We start from the raw sequence: 14,262 nt of genomic DNA, 5'->3' as shown, positions 1-14,262 counted from the left end.
ACATGAACACCAGCTTGCTGACGAAAATATCCAGGACCAGCCAGATTGACAGCAAGAGCTGAGCTGGTTTTGGAGATACAAAGATTGCCTGAGAGGAAAAAAAGCTCACCAGGGGGTGGTTCAGGTCTCTCTTCCTTGCACTGTAACTTTCCTGCATCCAGCAAGAGTGATCCCCGTGAGCACTGAAGGCCAGGGTTTCGTGTCAGCTGGGGTAGTGGCTCCCAGCTGAGGCTGGGAGGACTCACAAGCAGCCAGTCCGCAGCTTCCAGGGAGCCCGTTCCTCCTGTCAAACCCTCCTCGCCTGGCCCCCCCGCCTTGCTCCCAGGCTCAGATGTGAGACAAGAGAAGTGGGAAAAAATGCTCTGGGGTATGTGCTTGTGCTTCTGGGGGAGGTAGGACTCAGTGAAGGTGTGCCTTGATGTGCGCTGCGATGCTTGGTGCTGGACTAACACGGGAGGGCAACAGGAGGGGGGAGCTGGGCACATTTTCCCTGTTTGAAAATTCCGTGTTTAGTTTTCTGCACAAGAATCCCATATGTGGTACCTCCACGATCCCTCCTGCCCTCTTTTTGCCCAACGCTACAGCAGAAATGAGTGACTACAGTGAGGGTCCCCTCAGGTGGTGGAATGTAGGGAAGTCTCGTGGTTTAACCCAGTAGGCAGCTAAACACCACACAGCTGCTCACTCAGTACCTCTCCCCCGCCCGGTGGGGAGAGAATCAGAAAAAAGGTAAAACTCATGGGTTGAGATGAAGACAGTTTAATAGGACAGAAAAGGATGGGAAAATAAAAATAGTAGGAATAATAATAATAATAATAATAATAATAATAATAATAATAATAATAATAATAATAATAACAACCCTACTTCGGAGCAACCTGCCTCGTTCACTTCCTCCTCCTTCCCCTTCTAGTAGGAGTTTCTTCCCTTAGTAAACAAGCTGACTCTTGCATCTAATATTTCTTCTTGTGTATAGGGGTGACTGATACTGGCATGGGTTTGTTCTCTGGTTCAGCTGTACTGCATGTCATGGGGGTTGGAGTAACCACAGTGCCTGTCATTTTGTTGTCAAATCCAGAGACCTTTTCTTCCCTTTGAGGGCACTGAATAGTGTTGAACAGGGCTCAGTAGGCATGGGCCAGGCTCCAGCATATTGCAGTGATTTGTGTCTCTCTGGAATTGCCAGGGTGACAGCATGCTTTTTCCAAATATGTTACTAGTCTTTCAGGATTGTGCACTGATTCAGGGGTGAAGTTCCAAAACATTAGAGGTGCCCACTGTCCTAGGTACTTGCCCATACTATCCCACGCACAATGCCACTCATAACTATCCAGCCTCAGGGCAGCTCTCTGAGTGGCATTCTTAAATAGTTGTTGAACCTTAAACAACTCAGGAGACTTAGCAATAGGAACACGCTGGTTTGAACATCCCAATGATATTCAAAATTCTCAAGAGCTATTGTAACTAGCCTGGAGGAGAAGGGGAAAGTGAAGAAGCAGGGGAAAGTGTCCTCCCTAGTCTCCCCCAGAGACTGGCTCTCTGAGGAGAAAATGTAAAGAGTGTAATTATTAATAGTTTCCGAGAGATGGTTCCTGAAGAATGGATATGATGGCAATGCTGAGTACAAATACCAGATTAGCCTCACAACCAGTAATTTTATCATATCATAAGCCAGTGTTACACAGTACGGCAAAATTATAATCTTAATCCAGCCCCGAGAGGCGATAAACAGCTAAACAGGGAATATATATGGTAAGGTGTTACATAGCACAGCTCTGAGAACAAGCACAACAACCCTGAGAGCAAATAAATCAATATCGTGACCAGTAACTATTAAACTAATATACCGAATGCTTATAACAAATTTAACTTGCTCTGGTCAGATCTGTTGTTATCTCAACCCTTCAAACCCCATGTTGGGCACCAAAAAGGACTGTTGTGGTTTAACCCAGCAGGCAACTAAACACCACACAGCCACTCGCTCACCTCCCCCAACCCCAGTGGGATGGAGGAGAAAATCAGAAAAAAGGTGGAACTCGCGGTTTGAAATAAAAGATCTTTTAATAGGACAGAAAAGGAAGGGATAATAATAATAATAACAACGACGACAACAGAAAAGAATATACAAAACGAGTGATGCACAATGCAATTGCTCACCACCCGCTGACAAATGCCCAGCCAGTCCCCAGGCAGTGGCCACCACTCCCCAGCAAACTCCCCCCAGTTTTTTGTTCAGCATGATGTCATACGGTATGGAATAATCCTTTGGCCAGTTGGAGTCAGCTGTCCTGACTGTGTTCCCTCTCAGCTTTTTGTGCACCTCCGGCCTCCTTGCTGGCAGGGCTGTGTAAGAAGCTGAAAAGGCCTTGACTCTGTGTAAGCACTGCTCACCAACAACTAAAACACCAGTGTGTTATCAACATTATTCTCAAACCAAATCCAAACCACGGCAGCAGACCAGCTACTAGGAAGAAAATTAACTCAATCCCAGCTGAAACTAGAACAGAGAGGAAGCCCTTGCCAGCTCTGATATCAGGAGTTATTTTGTGCCCCTCACTGTCTGAGGGGGTTGTGTTGGGGCCCAGGCTGGTCCCTGAGGATAGTCTGGGGAGAGGAAACCAGATGCTGCCTGCAACCAGAGCTACACAGGCTGGGGGACACCAAGCACCAAGACCAGTTGGTGAAGCCTGTTGTCCAAGGTGTGCCCCACCACATTCAAACACACCCAGCACTCACACCCAAGGGCAGATGGGCTTCTCGGGGACCTGTTTTGGGGTGGCGTAGCTTGGGATGAGGCAGGTCCTGGAGGAAGCACTGGTGGCTCTGGGCTTGTGAGGAGAATGCCAGATGGAGCTGGTGTTGGTGGTTTAGCGGTGCGGGAGCGAAGTGCCTGGTGTGCGGGCTGTTTGCACAGCCTCACGTGGTGCCCAAGGGATGAGATGAACCCATTGTGTGAGCGGGAGTTAAGGAGGGGGACCTCGGCAGTGAGATTAGGCTGAGGACGCAGTGGAACAAAGATAGCAGGGAGGAAGGCTGCTCAACGGAGGGCTCAGGCATGGGCACGCAGATGCAAGCCCATCTGGGAGCTGCCCAGAGCCGAGGGCAGGGAAAAAGCTGCCATCATTCGGGTGGCTCCTGCAGAGGAAAAGGTTTTGAGGGGCAGCATAGCTGAGCTTCATCAGCCCTATGAGCTCGGGGGTGCCACCAGAGTTTCCTCGATGGGGGGAACACAGGAGCCACTTAGGGTGGCGTGGAGGCAGCAGGATCGTGGCCTCAGCGAGTGGGGAGAGGGAGCAGACATGCACACGGGCTGTGCCAACCCCGTGGGCTGCAGTGACACCCACTCGGGACCTGCCCGCTCCCCTCGGGACATGAGGAGTGCCCCACGCTGGCACCCAGCTCCCACCCCACGGCCGCAGTGGGCTCTGTCGCCTGCCATAGGGCTGCAGGCCCGGGAGGGGTATGTGGCAGGGGGACGCTGTGGGGCGGCAGGGTGCCGGGGAGCACCGTGGCGCAGCGGGGCAGGGCGGCGGGAGACGGCGGGCCCTTTAAGCGCGGCGGCAGCGGGACAATGGCCATTATCACTTTAGCTTTGGAAGTGACCCCCGGCCCGCTCCGCTTTCATCTGGGCCGGGGCCGCGGGGATGGCCCGCTTCCTGGCGGGGGAGGGGAGGGAGGGGGCAGGCGGGGAGGGGCGGCCCGGCCCGGCTCGGCCCGGCCCGGCGCCGCACGCGGCCGCCCGCTCCCGGGGGTCACTACGGGGCTGGCACCGGGGCGGCGGCGGCGGGTCCGCGCCGCTTCCTGCCGCCGCCCTTAAAGGTGCGGGGCGGCCGAGGGGCCGGGCGGGGTGTGATCTGCGGAGCCAGGTGAGTGTGGAGCCGGGCTGCGCGCCGTCGGGGTCGCGGTTCCTCGCCGTCTCTCGCTAACCCTGACCCCGCGGGCTGCCCCGCCGCGGCGCGTACCTTCTCCCGGCGGCCGGGCGCCCCGTCCTGCCCTGCCCTCGGTGGCTGCTCGGCGGCTGCTCAGGCACCGGCGACCTCTCCTCTGCCCCGGGGCTGTTCGTCCCTTTGTCTCCCGGGAGAGGGGAGCGGCCGCCCGTGTTCCCACCGGGTCGCAGGGCTGTCCCCGTCCCGGGGGGCCGCACGGAGCTGCCTCCGCCGCGTTCGGGAGACGCACAAGTGGCCGCGGATGCTCGGCCGCGGGTGGACGGGGCTGGAGGTGGCTGTCAGACGCCGCTTTCACTCGGGCAGTCAGTGCCCCTGCCCGAGAGGCATCTGAAACCAGGCGCAGCTGCGGTGCTTTGGCCTAGGTTAAAATGGGTCTGGGGCTTTTCTCTCTCTGGGTGAGTGTTGCCCCATTTCTGGGCTTTGAAGATGTGGGTGTTGGCAAAGCAGTGAAGCCTGCTGCTTGGGCTGCCAGCACTGCTCACCCACCAGAACCATTCCTGGGATTTCTAGTGTGATATTTCTAGCCTAGGTAGCTCCTTCAGATTACTGCTTCTGTTGTGCAGTTACTGTGGTTCAAACCTTCTCTTGCTTGGGAGCCTTTACTGCCAGGGTGTCCTGAGCCTGCAGCTGGAGCTGGGGTGCATGGACACCCCTGCTCCTGCAAGTTGCTGGCAGCCCTGAGCAGTCAGGACAGCAGCGGCTGAGGTCTCCTGGATTACTGCTGCGTTTTTGGGGCTGGCTTGGGGAACTTGCGCTACTGGATGCCACCAGCCCATCAGTTTAGGTGAGGGAACGTGATCTGCAAGTGCTTGCTTATCTGTTACAATGCAAAAGCAGCTAGGTTAGGTAAAGTCTCCTTTATCAGTGGTGAAGAGCTTTCTTGGTGCTGAGGCAATTTTGAGAGCACTTGTCTGTTGTATTCAGCTGTCTTTGCTGGGGGTGTGTGGGGAAAAATGTTCACTTTGTGGTAGGTCCTCTGTGTTGAGAGCTACTGGGTTTGTTCTGGTGATGAACTCAAGCCTCCGGCTTGGCTGACTTTTGCTTCTGGCTTATCTGAGCCTCTCTCCACCCTGCCTCAGGAGCTCATGTGTGCTGCTTTAGCTGCAGGTTTTGCCTTAGGATTGCTTTCAAGGTCCTGTTGCTCTGGGCAGCAGGAGCTGGCAGTGAGGTTAATGCTGAAGGAAAGGATTAAGTCCTGTGTCTCCAGCTCTCCCTCTTGCCCTCCATCTTCCCCTAAGCTATTAAGGGGGTGGGAAATGCCCACCAGGCCATAAAGACCAGGGTTGTTGCTGATGCTCCCTAGCCTGTGTCAGCTTCTCACCCCCTCCAGGGGAAAAGCTTGTCTTGCCTTTGCTGGCTTTGCCAGTGGGTGAGCACTCAGCTGGGCTGTGGGGACTGAAAAGGGGGGCAGTGGCTGCTGCGGGGGTAGGTGGCTGGCCCTGAAATGGCTTGGCAGGCCGTGGAGATCGAGGAATTGGGCTCTGCCAGCCCTGCAGCTTTCCTGAGAGATGCCTTTGCCTCAGCTTCTTGAGCACATGGTGCTCACCACAGGCTTAGTTAAAATTTTTCCAAACTTCTGTACATTTTTACAAACTTCCAGGAGAAAAACAATACAGACCTGACCTGAAGGGACAAACCCATGCTTGATCAGACCAGCATTTTAGGATAAGTTTATCTCCACTGCTTCACAGCTGTGTGCATTCTCCTGTGTTTGTCTCTGATACCTGATGCCCCACAGCTGTGGGAACAGCTGTAAGAGGGCCTTGGCCTCCAACATGTGGGGAGACTGTGGAGGAACTTGGAGCAGAGAAAGGGAATGGATTTGGTGACTAGTGGTGGCCTGATTAAAGGCAAGGGGCAGCAGCACAGGGACTCCCTGTGGTGAAGTAGCCGGGATGCAGCTGTGTGAGTCTGTGGCACCTCATTTTATTTGCTGTTTGGTCATGGCCAGGGGCTGTAGATGCTACAGCAATAATAACCTCCTTTGCAGCAGGGTGCAGGGCTGAGAATTGGGAGAGGTCAGACAGGACATCTGCTTTACTGCAGAGTTGCTGCTTTTCCTGCCTGGCTTTGCTGTTTCCCCATCCCACAGAGCCTGTGAGTGTGTAGTGATACCTGAGAAGATGGGCTCCAGCTGGAATGTGCATTGAGTAGACCGCCAAGTGATGCCCTATGTGTTGGGGGTGGTACGTGAACGAGAAAATGGAGACGACTGGGTTCCCTAGTTGAGTGAAGCGTTGTGGTCCCTGGGAGAAAACTGGTTCAAGAGGGAGAGACTGAGCCAGTTGGTGGCAAAAAGGTGCTGAAGAGGGTTGCACTGATGGAGTTGGATCATGGAGTGAGGACTGTGCAGTAATCGTGAAAGCTCCTGGAACAGTGGGGGCAAAGCAATGTAGGTGTCATAAAGCTGACAAGAGGGGGATGCGTGTCTGACCGTTTGGATCGCCCGAGTGGGAACTGGCATGTGGAGGGAGGGACAGGACAGAGGTGGGCTCAGGCAGGGAGGAGGGCTCCACATAGCTTCTGAGCTACCCACCCAGTACCGATGCTCTGTCTGCACTTCAGAGTTGCCTCCTGCCTCCTACCTAGTCTAGGAGAAGCTCTCCTTTTGCGGCTTCTCCCAGGCTGTTGTTGTGTGTCTGCTGAGCAGCAAGTGACATCTAGTGTCAGCTCAGGCAGCAGTAACTGTGGCTTGGGTTGCCTCTGGCTCCTCCTCCCATCCCAGGTTCTGTGACAGCAGTTTTTGGTGCGTTCACTGGATGCAGCTGCAGCGTCCTGCTCTGAGGGATGGGGCAAGGTCCTTGCCCCTTCTTCTGTTGGGCTTGAATACCTTGAGCCAGGTCCCTCCACACCCCCATGCAGTGCTGGTCTGTTATGGCTCCCTTCCTGCAGGGATGATAAATACTTCCCCTTTGAGGCTCTCTCCTCTCTGGATACTGGTAGCATGGCAGTAAAATGAAAGGGATGGAGCTACTGGTGGGAGAGATGGGTGTGGGAGTGAGGCTGGGTGCAGAGCCAGACACATAGGGGTGGGAGGTCACCTGGCTTCCTATCCCAGTGGATGCAGTCACTCCTTAGTTTCACCGGGACAAGTGTCTCTGGAGGCTGTGTGCCATGTGTGCTGCCCACAGGAGGTCACTGGAGAGCAAGATGAACCCTTGTCCCTGTCCCAGGACTGCCTGTGAGGACCCAGGCTTCTTCCTTTGTCTTTGGGAGTGTGGGTGGAGGGGTGAGCAGTGGCCTTTCCTCTACTCTCTTCCTACATTTTCTCCTTTGGGGAAGAGCTGGTCCTGGAGGCCAGGCCCCTGGCAGTCTGGAGCATGCACTGTCTTCATCTCCAGTGACTTCTTTCTTTTTGCCATCCTTCAGGATGATCCAGCGGCACCAGCTGGTGCAGTCTGTGCTGCAGGAGCTGCAGGAAGCCACCGAATGCTTTGGTCTGGAGGGCCTCACCAGTGCTGCGCTGGAGGCAGAGAGGACCCTGTCATCTTTCTCCCTGCCTGGCTATTGTGGGAGGCAGTTCCAAGAGGAGCTGGAGGTTGACCGGGTAGCCAGGAGCCTCTATCCTGAGGATGCCCCAAGTAACATGCTGCCTCTGGTTTGCAAGGGTGAGGGGAACCGCCTCTTTGAGGCTGCCAGCGTGCTGCTATGGGGCAACCCCAGCCTCAGCCTGGAGCTGCAGGTGCGTACGGTGGTGGAGATGCTGCTGCACAAGCAATACTACTTGAATGGCATGATTGACTCCAAGGTGATGCTGCAGGCTGCCCGCTACTCCCTCTGCACTGAGGAGACCCCAGAGATGACCAGCCTCCCCATGGCTATCCTGGAAGCCATTTTTGATGCTGATATCAAAGCTACCTGTTTTCCTGGCACCTTTGCCAACATGTGGCATGTCTATGCTCTTGCCTCAGTACTGCAGTGTAACATCTACTCCATCTACCCCATGAGCAACTTGAAGATCCGGCCCTATTTCAACCGGCTCATTCGGCCCAGGAAGTGTGGCCCACGAACCTCCACGCTCCACATTATGTGGTCAGGGCAGCAGCTCTCCCGGCAGGTCTTCAAAGCGCAGTACTTTGTGGCCGTGGTTGGCCTGGAGGAGCTAGAACCCACAATGCCTTCACCAGAGTCTCCTGTCCAGCCCATGAAGACCCTTGAGCTGCTGAACAGTGACCCCCAGCTGACCTACTCCAACCTGCGAGACCGGTACAACATTACCAAGAGCACCTTCTACCGCTGGAAGCGCCAGTCTCGTGAACACCGGCAGAAAGCGGCTGCCAGGTTTGCAGCTAAACACTTCCTCCAGTCCTGCTTCCAGGAGGGCAATATAATCCCCCTCCAGCACTTCCGACAAATGTTTCCAGAAATCTCCCGATCCACATACTACGCCTGGAAGCATGAGATGCAGAACATGGTCAATGGTGATGCCTCTGCTCTGGCTGAGGCCCATGGGTTGCAGGAGCTCCACAGGGATGTCCCAAAAAGAGCTGATGTGGATGAGCTAGCGAATTCACAGGGAAGCTTAAGACCCCCGAGCCCTTCTCTAGATCCTATCCAAGCAGGAATCTTCATGCAAGGAGCCAAGTCCTACCTGGAGAAATGCATTTCCATGAACACTCTGGTGCCTTACAGATGCTTCAAGCGCAGCTTCCCTGGCATTTCCAGGTCCACTTACTACAACTGGCGAAGAAAAGCAATTAAGGAGAACCCCAACTTCAAACCTCCCCAGTCTCCCTTGGATAACCAGAAACCTCTAGTGATAGGAAAGCCACTCCTGCAGTTGAAGCCAAGCAGTGTGCCTGTTAGGAAGAGGCTGAATGGAGACCGGCCAGCACCCAGGAGTCTCCTGCAGCTAAAGCCCTCCCTGTGCTGGAGAAAGCAGCTGCGAGATGTGGCCAGGAGGCAGGTCCAGCAATGGCAGCTGCCCTTCTGCAAATACCGCCTGCGCTACCCATCTCTCTCCTCCACAGCCTACTGGTTTTGGAAGGGCAGTGGCCGTGCCACTGGGCAGCGTTGCCTGCCCTGGACCAGCTCTGGCCGGCCATTGAACCGAGTGGCTTCCACGGTGCCTCTGAGAGCAGAGCCAGCCCTCAAGCCCCAGTGCCACACGGAGGTAGCCACCAAGCACCTAGATAAGCCAGTGCCAGCCATGCCATACAACACCACCATTTCGGGCTATGCCATGTCGGAGAGAGCCAACAGCCGGATGTTTGTGATGGATGTGATCGCCACTGCTCAGTTCAAGGCACAGGCCAAGCTGTTCCTGCAGCAGCGCTTCGAGTCGAAGACCTTCCCCACCTACAAGGAGTTCAGCGCCCGCTTCCCGCTCACGGCCCGTTCCACCTACTACATGTGGAAGCGTGCCCTGCACGACGGGCTGACACTTGTGGATGCCTGAGCGCCGGTTGCCAGCTGGCTTGGCCACAGCTCTGCTGATGTGTCCTTTGGCTCTCCAGTGGGGTGCCCGGGCTGGGGCCCTGCTCTTTTGTTCTGGTTTGGTTTTGTTTTGTTCCTAGTCTCTGGCTTTCTTTTGTGTGTGGTTCAATCAGGGATGGGAGTGTCGTTGCAGTGCCCATTCCTGGAGATGGAAGGAGTGGAAGGAGAAGGCACTGAGCTGCCCCAGAGGAAGGGGCTGAGTGGTTGTGGCCTCTGCTCGGAGGGTGAGCAAGGGAGGCAGTACTGTGCCAGTGTCATGGGATGCTGCCGGGCCTCTTGAGCTGGAGGGTGTGAAGGTCTCTCTGCCCCAGGCGCTTGCTTGAATGAGTAATGTGGATGTGCAGGACAAGCATGGAGGTGCTCAGAATCCCCTTGGTGAGCAGAGCAGCGCTGGCTCTGCTGCTGGTGAGGAGGGGCTTGGGGAGTGCTCAGCTTTACAGGAGGAGCATCTTTGGTCTGGGTTCTTCCCAGCTAAGGAGAATAAAAGCTTCACTTGGGGTCAGCACCGATGCCACCTTTGCTTTCTGCCTCTTAATACCTGCCTCTGGCTGCCCTGATCTTAGAGGGAGCAGAGGCTGGTAGAGGAGGGGACTTTTTTGTGTCCCTGCTGTAGCCTGTCTGCTGGGAATGCTAAGCAAGGAGCTAGTGTCCCCTGCAGGCTCTGGAGAAGCTGTCCCTGATGTTTCTGGTCTTGTAGCAATAACCTTTCACACAATCATTTACTTTCTCACAGCTGGCAGCTGCCTTACTTTCCTAGGGTCTCTTTTCCCTGGTGCCTGGGAGAAGGCAGAGACTGAAGCTCACGTACCCAATGTCCCTGCATCCCCTGCACTGTGCTGCAAGCTGAAGACAATGTGGGTGTCTCCTTGCAGCAAGCTTAGAGGCATATATCTCACTTGTAAGAAACCAAAGCAATAAAGACTCTTCCACTCCTCATCCTGTGCAGTTTGTCGCTCCTGCCTGTGTGATTTTGTTTGTTTGTTTGTTTTTTGTTTTGTGGGGTTTTTTTGGTGTGTTGTGTGTGTGGTGTTTGGTTTTTTTTGTTTCGTTTTGGCAAGGCTTTCCCCTCTCTGTCTGCCTGCTAAAACTGGCTTGTGGATAGGGAAAGCCTGCACACAGCTCAGTCCCCGCTCCTATGAAAGTTGTCTTCTGCTTCCTGGGACCAGGTGGGGTCCATCTGCTTGGTGGTGCTCTGGAGGCCTGGCCTGTGCTCTCCCTGGTGAGATGCCAGGACTTGCCTCCCAGCTCGGATGCAAGGCTGGTTTGACACAGTGTGCACAGCTCTGTGTGATGGCAGGAATGTGGTGGCAATGTCTGAGGTGTCAGTGAGTGGTCCTGCTCTGAAGTGGTGGTGCTGGGCTGGGAGGCTGAAACTGGATCTTTGCACCTCTGAGCTGCCAGCATCTTGGGGTGCAGGGCTGTGGGGGGTCTCTGTCTGCTCAGGCTCTGCTGGAGGTCTCCAAAAAGCCTCATCTCCTTAGTGTGTGAGCTCCCCTGTGGTGTCTGCCAGCATGGCTGTGCAGGACTGAGCTTTAGGGCATCTGGGGCTGGCTGCCACCCCTGAGAAGGGTGGTGACAAGTGCAGTACCTGCTCTTACTTCCCAGAGAGCTGCCAGGAGTCAGAGCACCCTACAGGTGTGAGGGGACAGCATCTTGAGCCCTGCACCTGCACAATCAGCCTCAGAAGCTGGGTCTAACAGCAGGGCTGTCTTGTCTCTCTTACCATCAGATCTTTGTAGGGGCATCAGGAGCTTTGACCTTGTTAAGGGTTGAGATACAATACTGCATGTTGTGGGTCCCTACTTTTCCCCAATCTTTCTTGCAAATAACTTGTTTTTCCTTCTTCAACATATCTGGGATGTCTCAGTGGCTGCTGCAGCCCAGTCCTGCTCCTGAGAAGAGTCTGGCTTTATTCACCATCAACCTCCTAGGCAGTGGGGGGCCTATGCTAGGAAGCCCTGTGGAGCTTTCCTAGGTATCAACCTGCAGGAGAAAGGGGTGCTAAGGGTTGTCCTGTTGCATTCTTGGGCCTGAGCTACGTGGTGGTGCAGCAGTGAGCCAGAGGGCATATCTTAAGAAACCATTTAGCTCCTTGTCCTTGGTGCCGGTGGTTTCTCAGCACCACCCATCCACCCCAGCGTACCCTGTGTGGTCCCAGAGGAGGCGATCAGGGGCAGCAAGTGCCCCAGGCAGGGAGGCACATGGGAGCCAGGAGCTGCCGAGCGGTGCTGTGTGCTGCTGCAAAGAGCCCTGGGCACCCGGGCTCTGTGTGTCAGGAAGTAATTGGAGTAATTAGCTGCCAGCAGCTTCTCACCAGCAAACTCCTCCAAGGGAGTAAGCTGGTAACTACTCCAGAATGATTACCTGTGTCTCCAAACTGCCGGAGGCTGGAGATAGCTGCTTTCAGCAGCAGTGGTGGCTGCAGCAGCGGCTGTGAAGGAGAATGTGAGACCCCTGGAGTGTGTCCTTCCTTGGCTGAGCTGAGGGAAGGAGCAGAGAGAGTGGGTTTTCTGACTGTGGGTGCTAATACAAGCCATATTTGGGTGGCCCTGAGGCTGAGGCAGACCAAGTCTGGCAGCAGGGCAGTGGCCAGGGCATCCATTGGCATGGCACATCATGGTATGTGGCTGCCAGCTGCTGCTGTGGGCAGGTGGACATGAGGAGAGCCTGGGGAAGCATCTGCAGTGGGAGGTACCTGGTGCTCTGCAGGGTGGAGGGTTGGCTTCTCCTTACTGTCACCTGACTCTCCCCAAACTGGGAGTGTTGCATGCTTTGTGGTGGGGTCTGCTTGCAGGATGAATCTCTTCTGCTTGCTGTCCTTGGGCTCTCCTCCCCCATCCTCCAGCACCACCTTGCAAGATATTTTTGAGGACCCCTGGTAAAGAGATCTAGGCAAGATGTTTTTTCTGCCCTTAGCTGGGTGCGGCATGGTAGGAAACTAATACTTGTTCCTCTGAGGGGTTTTACAAGTGCTGTTACATTTCTTTCTCCCTTGATGACAGCAGGGTCATGGTGGGTCTCTGCAAGTTGGCACCACTTAAATGGTGACTTCTCTTTATTCACTGATGTAGTTTGTGGCTGAGCAGGATTTAAATGGGGTAGAAACCATAGCTGTTGACTAATACCTGTCTTGCTGCACTCACATTGAGCTGGTGGTGGGAGATGAATTTGAGGTGGCCTCAGCTGTTCCACACTGCACAGCCAAGGCACTGGCCAATGTGTCTCTTCCTTTGTGTGTGTGGAGTGAGGTTTAGCTCAGGTGCCACCCGAGCTCCCTCACAGATGAGTGCATAAAAGCACTGACCTCAGCAAAGATGGAAATTAAAAGGTAAATGAAATGCAGAGGCTGAGGGGCTGTAAAGCCCATGGGGAGCAGCCCCCCACCCACCTGTAATTTAGGGCTCTCTTCTGCCACTAGTGCACCCCATTTGTGTCTGAGAGAGGGGGTTTGCAAGTCAGAAGGTGGGTGATGTGGTGCAGCATAGCCTGCCTGGATGCTGTGCTGTGGGAATAGTTGACTATTCAAGCAAAGCTTTGGGGCACTCAGGTGGTATGTGTTAGCTCAAGCACCTCTTTGCCTCCAGATTTTGCACAGGCAGCTGGTCTGTTGGTGCAAAAAGCAGTAGTCCTGTTCTTAAAAGCATCTCAAGGTAGTGGAGGCGTTGGGGTTTGCAAGACTGATCCTGTGCTTGCTGGGATCATCAGAGTGGAGATGTAGCAGCGGCAGGAGGACAGAAAAGTCGGTGCCACCATTCAGAACTGCTCCTGAGCTGACAAGCACAAATGCAATTCATTATCTATGTGGGGAGGGAAGGGGAAAAGATAGGGAGAAAAAGTAAAAAAAGGGATCTTTTGGATCAGTGCTCTGCATAATTCCCTCCATAGGTCAGACTACAAGCAACTAGTGCTGCTGAGCCAACCCAGCTATTGAGAGTCCTTTTCCTCCTGTCCCCCCAGGTTATTTGTAGGGAACCACCTGCCTCTGTCCTAGTAGGTTACAGCAGCCACAGCCAGGTCCCTGTTCTCCTACCACCCTCTCTGCCTCCTCCCCATTAAAACCCATCTCTCATGTGCCATGGCTGAAAATGTCTCCTGGAATCCAGCTGTTATCCACTGCTGCCCTGCTATTGTCCTTTGTGAATATTTTTGCTGAAACATTTTGCCCTGTAGATCTTCATGTCAGATCTACCCTTTTCATGCTGCAGCGATGGCTCCCACCTTTTCCTGGTCCCTGCCTGCCAAGGAGCTCCCTGCCTGCAGCAGCAGTTCCTGCTGGCAACCCCTCATTTCGTCTCCCTGTATTCCAGCTGATGTCCACCTCTCCTGCCTTCAAGGTTTCTTTACTCTTCTGTATTTCCAAACCCTCCTGATTTTGACTTGTTAGCAAAGGTCACCAAGGCACCCTGCCTTCCTATGCCAGCTTGCCAGTGAAAAATATGGATAATCAGTCCTTACATGGATCCTCAAAGATTTTGCTCTCCAGCCCAACAGATCTTCTTTTAAAATATTAACAACGCATTAATACTTGTCTTAGCTTTCTTTGGTATATTACTTTGAGGGTGGCATTTTGGCAGATATTGCATTTATTTGCATTTCATTTCTCCTTCCCTGGCTTCTTCCTCTGCCTCTCTCCCCACCCCTTCTCCATCACTTCAGTAACCTCAGCACTGGGGAAGGTAGGAGAGCTGTGGCTGGAGGGACACTTCCCACCAAACTCAGACCCGTGAGAATAAAGCTACATCTTCCTAGTGCTTCTGCAGCTGTGTGGGTCTGGGCCGGGGGCAGGTGGGGAGCCTGCCTGTGCAGCAGGGGGGACTCCCTGCTATAGGGATGCCCCTCAGCTCTCTGTGCCAGGAGAAGGCAGCACTCTGACCACACT

At 54.4% G+C, this 14,262-nt stretch overlaps 1 protein-coding gene across 1 annotated transcript; it reads left to right on the top strand.

Moving 5' to 3' along the window:
• The first annotated feature begins 3,299 nt into the window (after positions 1 to 3,299).
• On the top strand, positions 3,300 to 9,345 carry VRTN (vertebrae development associated). The gene is given in 4 exon segments (XM_065636981.1): positions 3,300 to 3,530; positions 3,533 to 3,707; positions 3,710 to 3,866; positions 7,317 to 9,345. Coding segments are annotated over 4 exon segments (2,592 nt in total).
• Positions 9,346 to 14,262: the final 4,917 nt, after the last annotated feature.

This window comes from Caloenas nicobarica, chromosome 5, assembly GCF_036013445.1.
Source record: "Caloenas nicobarica isolate bCalNic1 chromosome 5, bCalNic1.hap1, whole genome shotgun sequence".
Taxonomy (NCBI): Eukaryota; Metazoa; Chordata; class Aves; order Columbiformes; family Columbidae; genus Caloenas; species Caloenas nicobarica.
This window is presented reverse-complemented; position numbering and strand designations above follow the sequence as displayed.